The sequence below is a fragment of the Peromyscus leucopus genome, chromosome 14 (assembly GCF_004664715.2).
Source record: "Peromyscus leucopus breed LL Stock chromosome 14, UCI_PerLeu_2.1, whole genome shotgun sequence".
Classification (NCBI taxonomy): Eukaryota; Metazoa; Chordata; class Mammalia; order Rodentia; family Cricetidae; genus Peromyscus; species Peromyscus leucopus.
The window spans coordinates 68952356-68966271 of record NC_051075.1 but is presented as its reverse complement, the minus strand read 5'-3'; the positions used below and the strand labels follow the sequence as shown (position 1 = coordinate 68966271).

At 49.6% G+C, this 13916-nt stretch overlaps 1 protein-coding gene across 2 annotated transcripts in view; it reads right to left on the bottom strand.

Annotated features, from left to right (window-relative positions):
• Slc24a4 (solute carrier family 24 member 4) overlaps positions 1–6466 on the bottom strand; it is a 142284-nt gene extending 135818 nt beyond the window's left edge. For both annotated transcript variants that reach the window (XM_028888294.2, XM_028888297.2), the window contains exons 1-2: positions 5683–6466; positions 3581–3691 (exon numbers count right to left, since the gene is read on the bottom strand). In XM_028888294.2, coding sequence (XP_028744127.1) covers positions 3581–3691; positions 5683–5812 — 241 coding nt within the window. In that variant the 5' untranslated portion in view covers positions 5813–6466. The remainder of the gene's footprint in view (positions 1–3580; positions 3692–5682) is intronic.
• Positions 6467–13916: the final 7450 nt, after the last annotated feature.

Sequence of the window (13916 nt, the reverse complement as noted above, 5' to 3'; positions counted from 1 at the left end):
CCATCAAGAGAGGCCTGGAAACGCATTGGTTCCTTCTATAAACTGAATGGGCTCCACAGCCGCCATCCTTATGTTGAAGCCCTAACTCTCTATTTGACAGTATTTGGAAGTGATGCCTTTGGGTATATGGGGTGGAAATTAGGGTTAAATGAGACCATGATGGTGGGGTTCCTATGATGGGATTAGCATGATTATATGAAGGAGGAGGATAAGGGGCAGGAGGAAAAAGAGAGAAAGAGAAGGAGGAGGGGGAGAAGGAGGAAGCAGGAGAGAGGGGAGCTTAATCATTTTTTCTCAGTACCATAGGGGCATGAAGCAAAAAGTCAGCTCTAAGGCAGGCAGTGAGCCCTCACCAGACACCAAGGCAACCAGCAACTTGATCTTCAATTTCCCAAGCTCCAGAACGGTAAGAAAGCATCTGGTTAGCCACCCAGCCTGGGGTATTTTGTTAGAGCAGCCAGGAGTAGTAACTAAGGAACTCAAGGTCTGCGTCACTCATTACTATTCCACAGAGCGTGTGCACACTCAGCCCCTGCCTGCTGTAGTGCCTGCTCTGTACAGACCAGAGTCCTCAACCTATGGGTCATGACCCTTTTGGGGGTCAAATGGCCCTTTCACAAGGGTCACTAAGACCATTGGAAAACATAGATATTTACATTATGATTCATAACAGTAGCAAAATTATAGTTATGAAGGAGCAACAAAAAGAATTTTATGGTTGGGGGTCATCAACACATGAGAAACTGTACTAAAGGGTCGCAACATTAGGAAGGGTGAGAACCATTGGTACAGACTGTGAAAAGAAATATCTAAGGCCTGGAGGCCAAATCATGCCTTCAAATTTCTGAGGGAAAAATATGAATTTCTTATAGACATCATTGGCCATGATGAAGTAATTATTTTTATTTCCCTATGTGAAAAATAAATAAACAAATACTTAGGAAAACTACTATGTTAAACCAAGTCTAACTTTTTTTTTTCCTTTTTTTTTTTTCTTTTTGGTTTTTCCAGACAGGGTTTCTCTGTGTAGCTTTGTGCCTTTCCCGGAACTCACTTGGTAGCCCAGGCTGGGCTTGAACTCACAGAGATCCGCCTGGCTCTGCCTCCCGAGTGCTGGGATTAAAGGCGTGCGCCACCACCGCCCGGCCTAACTTTTTATTAAACATTCACATGTGATTTTTTTCAGTGCTGGGACCATCAAAAGCAGAGCCTTGTGCATGACAGGCAAATGCTCTACCACTAAGCCATGCCTCCAGTCTAACATTCAAATGCTGATCAAGCATCTACCTGCAAGTGTCCAGCACACACTCTAGGGCATGCTCACTGGCATCTGGTGTACACATGACTCACTGAGGACCTTGTTAGAATGTGTATTCTGATCTAGTAGAAGAGAGGGCGACATGGTATTCTTAGCAGGTTCCTGGTGATGCCCCTACCATGAACCTCTAGGCCCCAGCCTTCACAGCACCAACTCTGACTTCCTCTTGGAAACACCTATCACACTCTTGAAAAGGATGGACTCCGTCACACTCCTGAGCATCTAACCTGGAACCCCAGCCCACCTTTATCAGAACAGCAGCCCAGGATGAGAGCCTTGGGTGAGCATCTACCTGCTCCCCAGGTGTCCAGCCATGCTGACCAATAAGTGCTCAGCCACAAGACCCGCTAGGTGCCCAGGCATACAGCCTCTCAGGTTCCCAGTGACACTAACGCAAGAGGACAGCCACACGGACCCCCAGGTGCACACTGACTCCCAGATGGAGCCTGGAGAAGTAGCTTTGTTTGCTCACTCTAGATGTTTAGCTTGTGCTGAGGCCCAAGACAATCCAGAGCCGAATATTCATCTGGCCCGAATAGTTGACTTAGGGTTATCATATGGGCAAGTCAGGAGAACATGTCTCAGGGTTCAGATATACTCTTTGCAACATTCAGAGCCTGCAAGGACATTAGAGTAGCCTTTTGGTGACCATTATCCCATGCTAGAACACAACTGAGTCCAGAGACTGGGGGAAGCTGAGTTACAGATACCTTCTAACCTCTGACCCCACTCCAGTTACCAAGCCAATCATTTGCCTTGTTTGCTAAGCTCAGTCGGGAAGGTTTCTGTCACTGAAACAAAGGCCAATCCCATCTATACCCAGAACCCCAGCAGGCCAGCTCTTCGTCCTGTGTGCACCAAAAAGGAAGTGTCTCCTGCAGGACTGACTGCAGGTCTCTGTGATCCTTCATTGTCACCTGGCTTTTCTGGGTCAAGAGCTTGCCCACTCTACTTGACTGTAAGCTACCTAATGGCAGAGGCTGCCTCTTGTAACCTGCTTAGACTCCACTGTCTGTGTCCACATGGGAGCTGGCATACAATAATAGCAAATGCTTGCTGAGATGTAAATAGAAAGAAGGGAGGCAGGAAGGGAAGTCCCTACCTGGCCTGGGAAGAGATGGGGGTGGGAGTGGGAAGAGCAGGGCACTTCAGGTGGCTTGAATGAGAATGGCTCATACATTTGAAGACTTGGGTCCCCACATTGGTAGAAGTATTTAGGGAGAATTAGGAGGTGTGGCTTTGTTGGAGGAGGTATGTCAGAGGCTAGACTTGAGGTTTCAAAAGATTTGTGCCATTACCAGTGTGTGTGTGTGTGTGTGTGTGTGTGTGTGTGTGTGTGTGTGTGTGTGTGCCATCTCCTACATACAGCCCTCTGTAGAGCTTCACCAGATTCTCCAACAACCCAGAGTAGGCAAGCACTATTCAGTCTACTTTACAGGTTAGAAATCCCCGAAAATTATGTGATTTTTCCCAGCAACTCAGTGGAAAAGCCATCTACAACAAAAGCTATTTCCTTCAGGGCTTTTGAATTCTTCACCCTACTCTATTCTCTTCACAAAGACCCCCAAGAGATTGATCCAGAGCAAATGCCCTAGACCTGTGCCTTGAGAGGTCTGGGCAGCTTTCACATGCCTACTGCTGGCACGTTTACTCTCTACTCCTGAGAATCTTTGTGCTGTTTTAAGTGAAGCCTGCCTGAAGCAGAATAGACCAGATGTTACCCCTGGGAACTTACCACCCCAGATACCCCAGAAAAGAACATTAAAACTGATTCCCAGGACAAGCAAAACCCAACTACCTGAGAACTTCCATTAGAGGAAGGGCTCAGCAACCAACCCAGAGTTCTCCCTTTCGGTGGACTGGAGCACCCCCACCCTGGTAGGTCATCTCACAAAGATACCCACCACAAGCTATGTCCCAAGGGGGTCATCAAATGCACACAGTGATCCAAGTGGAGAACGAAGACACCAGGGCAAAGCCAAAGAATCAAAAGAGCAGGGGAAATGCATTGCCTTTAGAACAAAAGATAACATTTTTAGACTCTTGTGTGTGACCTTCGTAGTTGCTGGATAAGGAAAGCTCTTGTGTTGCTTAGCAGCGTGGCTGACGAATGTCTATAGGTTTCATCTCAACACCATGCAGCTCCCCTTTCTCACTCAGGTTCCTAAGATGGTCTTTCCCAGCATTAACTGGGTCTGTCCACATAAGCATCAAATCCAGGCTAGGTTAAATGCCTGCGAGAGAGGGGAGACTACATCTTACCGGGATCTGTGCAGTTCTTAGCCGGCGGAGTCCCATTTATCGGTGCCATCAACTTTCTATTTCGCCACGTGTCTGGCAGAACACGTTTGCTGGCAGAAGCTGTTTTGTGGCCTGGATTGGAAAAAAACAAGTCACAGATACCATCAGGTCAACGTGATTCTTGAGTTCTCAAAAATGACCTTACACCTGTCCATATAGCTAGGTCAGCCACAGCCATGGGCTATTTATTTTTATTTTTAAATTATATGTATTTGTTCGTATGGGGGGGGGAGTAAGTGCACTTGAGTTCAGGTGTCCACAGAGGCCAGAAGAGTCAGATCTGCCTATAGCTGGAGTTACAGGTGGTTGTGGGCCGCCTCACTGGGGGTGCTGGGAATCGGCCTCAGGTCTTCAAGAAGAGCAGTACATGCTCTCAACTGCTGAGCCATCTCTCCAGCCTCAGATTTGCCTGTGTAGAGCCACCTGTAGGGAGTGATTCGGGGATTGCCAGTATGCTATCACCTGCTTACATGTAGTATTCTGTTTCCTGAATCTAATCCATTGTTTCTAGTTTCACACGGGTCATTGTGTGATCTGACCTTGGACAAGATTGAGCTGGTCTCAGCTCCTTCCATCCACCCCCACCCAACAAAGGATTTCATTAGGAGCATTAAATACTTTCTCAGTAAATTTGCTCAAGGTGGTTCCTATGACTGGATGGTTAAATTTGTGAGTTCAGCCAACTGATGGTAGGCGGCCAGCTGTGCACACACATCACCTACGGATCTGGTCAAAAATACAACTCTGATTCAGTAGATTCAAGGTGGAGATTGAGAGTCTGTAGTAGCAAGCTCCCAGGTCATCGTGCTGTGGTCCAGGGGCCGCACAGAGCCATATCAGAGAAGGCATGGATGCCTCTGAGCAGAGATGGTTAAATACCCAAAGCTAACTCCTGATCTAGCAAATAAAAATAGCTATGGCTTCAGACTGCACCCCAAGTATCCATTTACCTTATCCGGATGCCCACTGTTTCAGCTGGGTAGCAATGCCTCCTCCAGAATGCCTACACCTCACAGCCTAGACATTTTGTTATTTCTTGTGCTTAATTGTCCAGTTGTAAAACACTGGGTATTTCCAAATCACAGTTTGGATGTTGAAAGACAGTGGTGTCTTTTTCTTTTTAAAGTTTAATCGGGTTTCACTTGCTTTTCTCTTCACTGCACAGGTCTCTAAATGGTCCCAAGACGCTATGTTAATGAGCTTTCTAACCACTCAAAAAGGTGCCCTCTCTCTACTGTGTCTCTGCCTTGGTGGCTAAGTTGGCAACACTGATTTTACATGGAAGGAACCCCGAAAGGTTCACAGCACCCAGTTCTGAAATATCTAGGCAGTAAATGTTCTTTAAAGACCAAACAGGAGCCCCAATGCCCCCGAAATAAATATTTCATAAGTTTCTTCTCTTCCCCACTCCGTCTGAAATTTGCATATCTTAACAGTCTCCCGGGTCGCCTTCTGCTTGGAGGAGTGTAGATCAGGGCTCTGCACGCCAGTCCTCCCTTTAAATCCTAGGTGGGATTTAAGCGGAGTTGAGAGAAAGGATGCTGGAACCTGGCAGCAATCTCCCACGGGAACTGCCTCTCTCTGTTTAGGATCCGGGGAGGACGCGCCAGGAAACCCAGGCTACCCATGTGGATCAGGGGAGAGCTGAGACCTAGCCTGAGAATCTAGGGGGGGGGCTGAGCACAACCTTTACATCTATGCAGAACAGGAAAGTGGACTGCTCAGTTTCACATACCCTAAAGCAAGAGAATCTATCCCTAGGCCGCCCTGAGTTGCCCAATGCCCGCACACTCGAGGGAGAGGTGGTGTAGGCTTCAGTTCCAGCAACACACACCTACAGCCGCGTCCGGAACCCCAGGGAGCTTGAGCAGCTTAGCGGAACCGGCGCCACAGTCCAGCGCATGTCTCAGCCCTCCTGGGTGAGCACTACACCACCCCCTACCCCGGCGGGGAGGGAAAACCCTGGGGACCAATCTGACTGGGAAGGAGCTGGAACTGTCCTGAGGCTTTCCAGCTCAGGGCCCCCAACTCCCGGGGTGGAGAACATCCTTCCCCGCACCTACCCAAGCTTCCGAAGAGGCTGCACGCACAGCACACCAGAGCCAGCACAGCGCACACGAAGCCAACTTGCTGCGGCAGCATCTCTCGCCTCCTGCGAACTTTGCGCGGCCGGAGGGGTCCGCGGAGCGCCATCTCAATGCGCTCGGCGTCCCTGGGAGAAGATCCCGAGTTTGTAGGGTCAGAGCGCTGTCGGTGGTCCAGCGGCGCTGGGGCTGCAGCGGGGTGATGAGCAGCTCAGAAGCAAGGAGCTCCAGGCGATAGCATCATGGTCCGCGAGCAAGGCAGGCGCGGGAATCTCGGATGGGGATACCGGAGGAGGGGGCGCACTGCGCGGCCGGAGCTCAGAGTTCCGCGCAGGGTGTGCGCGCTACGCGCACCATGACTCCGAGGCGGAGACGATGCCTGCACGGTGGCGCTGGCGGCCTTGGCTGGTAGGTTTGGCGCAGTCCGGGCGCTTGGAGTCACTACCTGCCTACTGCGCCTCGGCGCGCTGGAGCCCGCCGGGAGCGATCAGAGCTTGGCGAGCGCCCCCGCGCCCCGCGCCGCCGCGCCCACTCGCAGCATCCTCCTCGTCCAAGTTTAGTCGCGGCCGCCCCGGCTGCCCGCCCGCGAGGCTCCACTGCTTCTCGGAAGGCAGAGCCCGGGCAGCCAAGTGCGTGCAGGCAAACGGCGCGCTACACACGCGGGACTCGAGACCGTCTGGCCAGCCGCAGCAGCTTGGGTCCTCCCGCGGGTGAACTGTCCCCGGGAACTTTCTCTCTGGCTCTTCGGCGGCCGGCGCCTGCGTCTGCGAGGCCGTGGCGCCTCCCGCAAGCTGCTCTCGCCTCCCTACTCCTCCCCTCCTGCCCGCCCGCCCGCCTGCCTCTCACCCTCCCTCCCCTGCACGTGTACACCTCCCCTAGGGCGCTCTCCCCTTGCGGTTCTCTCTTTCCCAGGGGAAGGCCCAAGCGCTGACCAATATAATCCCCTTTCCTTGACCCTCCCCCCCCCTTTTCTCTCCCTCTGACCCTGGGGAGCCGAAATGAGTCCTCAGCATCTGTGGTTGCTGTAGGGAGGAACAGGTTACGGCATCGCCGGGGACTCTCAAAGCCAGGGTTTCTATAGCGCTCTCGCTCGGTCCGGGTTCCCCACGAGCCCCCCGAGCGACCCAGGCGGTCACCACCAGCACCCCTAGGTCGCTACAGCACAAGCAGCTTAATTGCTCGCTCAGCGCTAACAAACAGGCTTGCACCAAGCCAACCGACGCCCGCCGGGACCGGTTTCTGCAGGGCTCTCCGGGCTAACTAGGGACCTGGGTAGCGGGGGCGCAACACCGACCTACGAAACGCTGGTAATCTGGCAAAGGGAGAAACCCGGCAGTTCTGAGGCTCCACCCCCTACAGTTGGGAGCTTTTGATGTTTTGCAACCTTACGGCTTCTCAGGACTTTCTGGTTTGGGTTTATTTGCCCACCTCTCTTCCTTTGGCTCTCTAAAGTAAACCGCGTTTAAAATGTGACGGGAGTGAAATTTCCGAAGAGCAACGAAGGTATCCTCCGGGTGCAGATAAAAGGGGACCTTGATCGGGAAGGATCTCTAACTCAGACTTCTTCCCTGTTGGTTTTTATCCCGTGGTGATCTAGGGCCTACTAGGGGTTAAGTCTACTTAAAATCATGTTTGGACCAAAGCCAACTTTGTTTAATTAAATAAATACATGCCCACCATGTGTGGGCTCCGTGCCAAGTGCCAGCCAGCCAAGAAACGAAACAAAACAAAACAACAACAACAAAAATGTGTATTAAGACCCAGTATCTGCTTTCAAGGAACCCTGAATCAAAAGGGGCCGGTCCCTCAGATGCGTGCCTGCTAAGTGGGATTCTGGAAGTGAGTGTTTTGCATAGAGAGCCTGCAATCCCTTGCCGCTCATTAGGCCTGTGGTCCACAGCAGCCAAGGCATTGCCTGGGAGCTTAGGAGGCTTGCAGGCAGCACAGCTCCACCCTAGACCTACTGAGCAACAATGTGAATTTTAAACCAGATCCCTGGAGACCTTGGGCACAGTCAAGTGTGAGGAGTTCCCTTCTGGGGACTGTCCCAAAACGCCTCCATGAGTTGGCCACCACTTGCAAGGTTCCTTTGTACTTCACAGACAAGGTCATTTTTCCATTTGTTAGCCAAGCAAAGGGACACAGGAAAGAGGTACCCAGTAGCTGGGGCTGTGGTCCGGGAGGGAGGAGGAGGAAATCACCGTTTTCAGTATCTTCGTTTCTACATTGTCCAATATGGTCAGGAGAATGGGTGGGCGCACCACCTTTAATCCCAGCACTCGGGAGGCAGAGGCAGGTGGATCTCTGTGAGTTCGAGGCCAGCCTGGTCTACAAAGCGAGTACCAGGAAAGGTGCAAAGCTACACAGAGAAACCCTGTCTCGAAAAACAAACAAACAAACAAACAAAGAGTTTATTAACTATAGAAAAAACTAAAATGAAAGGACAAAAAGCAGGCAGGCAGGTAAATAAATAGCAGAACATTACCAAATATGAGGTTTACAAACACCCAGCAGAAAGGGACCCGGGAAGTTGAGGCAGTCCGGCTTTACCTTCTAGTTCCTCTCAAGGACACAATGTTTTTATTCTTGGACATTTTGCTGCCCCCCCCCATCTCCCAACCACAGAGTTGGAGGAGGGCAGCCCATCCCCAGACAAGGGATCTTGAGACACAAACATGATAGGGTCTGAAGCTGGGAATGACAGCCTCATTTCCAACTTCTCAGAGAACTCTAACAACATGGGATAATTTGCCAATATAACAGACATTACAAAGACACTAAAAGTGTGGACACAAAACTAATCCACGAGTGAAAAGCCCTAGAGGGTATGAAACAGAAAGAGCCAAAGTGGGCCTTGTGTAGAACCTTCCAGAATTCTGTCTGGTCTCACCATTGAGGCTCATCCTCAAGTTCGGTGCTAGCTACCAAGCGTGAACACTGGCTATTGAAAAGTTACGTTCCACAGATCTTCAGAATTTCCTCCTTATGGAATAGACTAGACAAGGATGAATTCATCAATAACAAAGGGAAGAAGAAACTGTTAAATATGCTTCCTGGAAAGCAGCTTGGCCAGGGCCCTTGATACCCAATTTAAGACAGAGGAAAGAGCCGACATGATAATACACCTATGTCTGATATCCAAGATGGCATTCAGATGACATTAGATAAAGCAACAGTAGCAAAAACACAAACAAACAAACTCAGGGGCTTGTTTCTGAGATTTAATACTTGAAACTTGCATCCATGAAGTTTACACAGGGCTAATGAAAACAAAGTTTTGAGTCCAAGTCAGGTCAAAGGGGTCATCAGTTTCTACCTGGAAACGTTCAGCCAGCCCTGGAGTAGAACACTTCTTCTCTTAGACGTTTTTTCAACTGCTCTCAGTTAATAGTTAGAATCCTTGGAATGATCTCACATGCACAAATGGATTCCTTTTATTTGACAGTTTAAAAAGCAATTCGTTTGAAATTGTACTTTTTTTTTTTGGCTTCATTTAAATAGTGCCCATTACCAAATAGCCTCAGCAACAGCACTAATGACTCAGCTTGCAGAAGAGAGAATTGGATATTATGTACCTTTCAAATTCAAAGCATTCAGGAGCATTTCCTAAATCAGCTAGGCCACAGGCACAAATGGAAAGTACTTTCCTGGGTTTATCTTGAGCCCTGGCGTCAATGCCACTGGACTCTGAGTGTCTTTCTGCAATTGTGCATTTGTGGTAGATGTCCACACAGCCAGACAGTCTTTTAGCTATCTAGACAGGGTGGCTCAGTCGGTGGGCGATGGGTACAGTGCTGTTTTTCCTTTAGGACCCTTTCCCATCACATGATAAATCTTGTTATTTCATTACTTGGGTTTTGAAAGTTTGCTAGAATGACCCTCTCTGTGACTTCTCTAAATTTATTTTTGGGGGGAGACATATGCGTGTGTGCACCGGGGTACAGTGATAGATAGGCCAGAGGTTCACACTGGTATCTTCTTCTGTTACTTTGCACTTGCTTTGTTTTTAGACAGAGTTGAGATCTCGCTGAACCTAGAGCTTACCACTTTGAGCTAGACTGATTGGCCAGTGAGTGCCAGGGATCCAGCTGTCCCCTGCCCCTTCCTACCTCCAGCACTGGAGTTACAGCTGCATGCCACCACACCTGACTTTTATGTGGCTCATGGGTGCTGTGGATTTGAACCCGGACCTACATGCTTGTACGTACAATAAGCGCTTTACCCACTGAGCCACCCTCCCCTCTTCCTCTGTGAGTCCTAATTCCTCTCCTGTAAGATGACTGATTTAGTCTGCCTAGGCCAGGCAGTGGTTCTCAAACTTTCTTGTGCCTCAGCATCTCCCCCCTCCCCCAGGTTTGTTAAAACCTACCCTGCTGAGCTGTACCCCGTTTCTGCTTCAATCATCCCGGGTGAGGCCTGAGTATTTGTATTTCTAGCACCTTTCTAAGTAAAACAAATGCTACCTGTCCTGGGCTCACACTTCGAGAACCCAGGGGCCAGATTGCACCATATGAATAAGGACAAATAAGGCAAACAACAAAAGTTTCTTTTTAGCTCGTGCTGTTTGTCTGTGATGGGCAGTATATCGAGGGGCGGGGCCACACAGGTACCGAGGAGTAGCCACAGCAGCAAAGATCGCTGCCTGTCCATGCCAAAAGGGAAAGGAGACCTGCAGGCTTCTGTGCTGGCTACAGAAGTTATACCCTGGAGGTAGCCTGTTGACCAAAGCTTACCACTTTCTGGCCTGGTCTCATCAAGCTGAGGGGACTTCTAAAAGTGCCGTGGGAGCTGATGGACTCCAGCTCTGCCGTAGACCATCCAGGGACATCTGCGTCAGGGTAGACCTTCCCCTGCTCCTTGCCTTCTGAGACTTCCTGCCTGCCCTTCCTCCCGCTGCTGAAGTTGGTTCCACTTTGTTCCAAAGACTCCGGTATACATCTCTACTGTAGCATGTCTCCTCCTGGTGAGTGAGGGACTCCGTCCAGGGCTTGCTATCTTCTCTGCAGTTTGTGGTGCCCAGCCCACGAGGTGCTTAATAAAGCTCTCACAGAGCAGGAAAACACAGTTGTGACTATGCACAGAGGAGATAAAGAGTGTTTCCCTGTCAGCCACTGTCACTTCAGCTCCAGCCCAGATTTCTACCTACCTTCACAGTCAAGGTCATCAGGGACTTGTGGCTCTGTCTCAGTGCCCTTGGACACTCCTGCTTGGCCTCTTCTTACAGTAGTCACACCATTAACTTACTTGACAGTGCTGCTTTCCATAAAGGAAGATATGCAGTTGTTAAGTACTTTGTAAACTTGCCCTTCAGGTTCTTGTGATTTCAGTGCAGAAGTAACCAATACCTGTGTTCGCTGTTCATTCAGAAGACACTGCTTGGACACCTAATAGCAGAGCACTTTACACTTATATACTTTCTACACCATAACCTAAAATATATAACCAAAAGGAATGACAGACCACAGCAATGAGTTCAGCACCAGAGCGCCAAAGAGAACATGCAGCCAGACCAGGGGGTAGTACAGTGGGGAAGTGCTGCTTAGGCATGAAGCTGTGGATCCCCAGGGCCTTTGTAAAGCCATCTGTAACCCCAATGTCCCTAAGATGAGATGGGAGGTGGAGACAGGAGAATCCCCAGAAGCCTGCAAGCCAGCTAGTCTGGCTTATATAATGATAATCAACAAATGACCCTGTCCCAAACAAGGTGAGTGGGGCTGGGGAGATGACCCAGTGGTTAAGAGCACTGGCTACTCTTCCAGAGGACCCAAGTTCAGTTCCCAGCACTCAAATTAGACAGCTTCTGTCTTATGGCCTCTAAGGATATGCAGACACACACACACACACACACACACATACACAGAGAGAGAGAGAGAGAGAGAGAGAGAGAGAGAGAGAGAGAGTGAATGAATGAATGAATGAACGAATGAGAATCATAAAAACATAAAACAGATGGAAGGCAAGGACTAAGATGTCTTCTGGCTTCCACATGCATACCATAGCATTCATGCACCTAAACTCACACACACAAACACATATATCACACACAACAGGAAAATGACAATACAATACTCTTTTAAGAGCAGCCGGGTTTGGAAGTCCAGACTCCTCATTGCCACTCAGGGCTCCTAGTCCATTCTACATTGTGGCTCTGCCATCCCCTTGGACATTTCATCTACAGGATCACAGCTGACTCATCAGCACACCTGGGTTGTGTCAATAGGTGTGGAGGAGAGTAGGACAGAGGAATATCCAGTGTCATAAGTCCCAGACACCTCTCATATTCCACTGGTGGACACTTGGTCACATGATCATGCTTATCAAAGGAAGACTGGAAAAAGTCTAACTGAGCAGCTTGGCACAGGGAGACTTCTGTTAAGTGAACCATTACCCACCTCCGCTCAAGATAGGGAATTATGATCAAGTGACATGTCCAGACTTGAGCTTCCAACCTCAGATGACCCTCCACTCACTGGTCCTCTGCTCACTCCTCTCCTGTCACCCAAGGCAGGGAGAAGATCTCAGGCCCAGTGACGAGAACTATTTGGCAAGACATTTGGCTCCAATTTAGACCCCCGATAATGCTGTGCGACTGGCTGCTTCTTGCTCAGTACAAGCTGTGACATGGCACAAAAGCCAGACTTTCCTTTATAAGCATCAGTACCCTGTACAGCCAAAAGCGAAGGAGGCTTGGGGTTTTGACCTTTAGCCAACACACTCTCATGTTTTCATATTTCTTCATTTATTTGTTACAGTTCGAGAATCAAAAGCCTTGCCTCTCTGCCTGTCTGAAAGAGCCTTAATACATGGGTGAGAAGGGTGATGTTATGGTGGAGAATGAAGGCACAGGAAAGAGGGCAGAGAGAGTGTTGGGGGGCTTTATACCTAGGGCAAAGTCTGCATGTGGGAATTATTAGACGAAGTGAGGATACAGGAATGATACAGCTCCACCTCAGATCAAGCATCAGTTAGGCAGCCTCTCCCCTCCAGAGCTAGTACCATGTGCTGAGTCTCTCTCTGGCCCCCTGTTTTGCAGGGACATGTGTCTATTCTGAGTTTTAATGAGGAGACGTTTCCATTTTCCCCATTCTGGGGCCCCCAGGTGGGCATTCCTGCTCATTCCCACTCTGAGGATAGGCAAGCTAGGAAGGCAGGGGGCCAACAAGGCTCTGCAGACTGAAACGATATATTTGGACGTGGGCTACTGCCTGGGTAACCCTAGCAGCTCCCTGTGGCATCTGGGCAGAAATACGCTCCATTGTCCAGAGTGTGGGGGCAGTCAGCCCAGGCGGCCAGCTTGGGCAACCATCTGCAGAGAGCTCGCCAGGTACCAGGGCCAGCACTTGCCAGACATGCAAGCTTGTGTCCCCAGCTAGAGAACTGGGAGTACTTTGGTTGTTACCCAGTACTTTGGTTGTTACCCAGTTCCTAGTCAGAAACTAGGAACTGAGCGATCAAACAATTGCAACCAGGTTTGGTCCCTCAGGGACGGTGTCTCAATCCCATTAGACTTGGTACCTAACCCAGGGCGTTGCTATGGGAACTCGTTACCCCCAAATCTCACTGACTTAGCACTTTAGGAGTTTATTTCTCTCTCACATGAAGCCCAAACTAGGAATATCACAGGTGGCTAGTCTCCAACTGGTTGTTGAAACTTCTTTGTCCCTTTTATCCTGTGACTGTGCCATCTTTAATAATATGGCTTTTAGGGGCAACATGTTCATCTAGAGACGGCAGTGGGGGAGAGATGTAAAGAATCCCATGGGAAGGTTTTGATGGGTCAGCTCTGAACATGGTAACTTTCTTCTATTCTCATGGGTTAGAACTCAACTATTGGCCATGGCTGCCTGTCAGGATAGGAAATGAAGCCAAAGATAAGAGGAGGGTTTTCTGCCATACATGATTGATCATCTTGCTGGGGGCCTCCACAAAATCCATTATAACTGTAGATCACATGTAGTGGGTAGCCATTCCAGCTTTGATCTGGAAGTTCCAACCCCCATTGAGGCTTCAGTAACTGTCACGCCTACAAGGCGGGGCCAAGAGAGGATCCTGAAGACCCAAGATCCAGATGTGCCACATCTCTTGGTTCCTGGACCCTAGACGCTGGAGGTAGACCGAGTAGAGTTCTCCAGAGAACACCGCTGGACTGTGCTACGCCTTTCCCAGACCCTGCAGCCTACCTATCCCTTTATTTGTAAGTTACGTCCACTAAA